Source organism: Myotis davidii, unplaced genomic scaffold (genome assembly GCF_000327345.1).
Source record: "Myotis davidii unplaced genomic scaffold, ASM32734v1 scaffold1238, whole genome shotgun sequence".
Taxonomy (NCBI): Eukaryota; Metazoa; Chordata; class Mammalia; order Chiroptera; family Vespertilionidae; genus Myotis; species Myotis davidii.
In genome coordinates this window covers 183321-183692 of record NW_006289106.1, presented here as the reverse complement: position 1 = coordinate 183692, position 372 = coordinate 183321, and the positions used below count along the sequence as shown (strand labels likewise).

General features: G+C 65.9%; 1 protein-coding gene across 1 annotated transcript in view; it reads left to right on the top strand.

The window, feature by feature from the left end:
- Nucleotides 1-285: 285 nt before the first annotated feature.
- ZSWIM4 (zinc finger, SWIM-type containing 4) overlaps nt 286-372 on the top strand; it is a 14699-nt gene continuing 14612 nt past the window's right edge. The window contains 1 exon segment of the mRNA XM_006761400.2: nt 286-315. Coding sequence (XP_006761463.2) covers nt 286-315 — 30 coding nt within the window.

The following is a 372-nucleotide window of genomic DNA, read 5'->3' as shown; positions in this document are numbered from 1 at the left end:
GGCCGAGCCGTGTTGATTGTCCCCTCGCGGCGCCCGGAAGCGACCCTCAGTAAACAAAGCCGTATGTGGGCGCAGCTCCAGCTGCCCGGGGCGCGCTGTCCAGCCCGAGGGGGGCGGGGGAGGAATGTTGTGAATGAACCCAAGGCCCGCCCCGAAACTCGCATAAGACCAGCGCCGCGGAAGTCCTCCCACTCTGATTGGCCTCCGGCGCTCCCTGATTGACAGTGCCTCTCGCTGGGCGCTCTTACTGGGCCGCTCCGTAAAGATAGGCGGCGCAAATAACGAATGAACAGCGGCGACTTGGAGTCGGGTCTGGCCAGGCCGCCAATGGCAGAGGAGAGCCTCGGAGGCCGACGGGGGGGCCAATTGGGA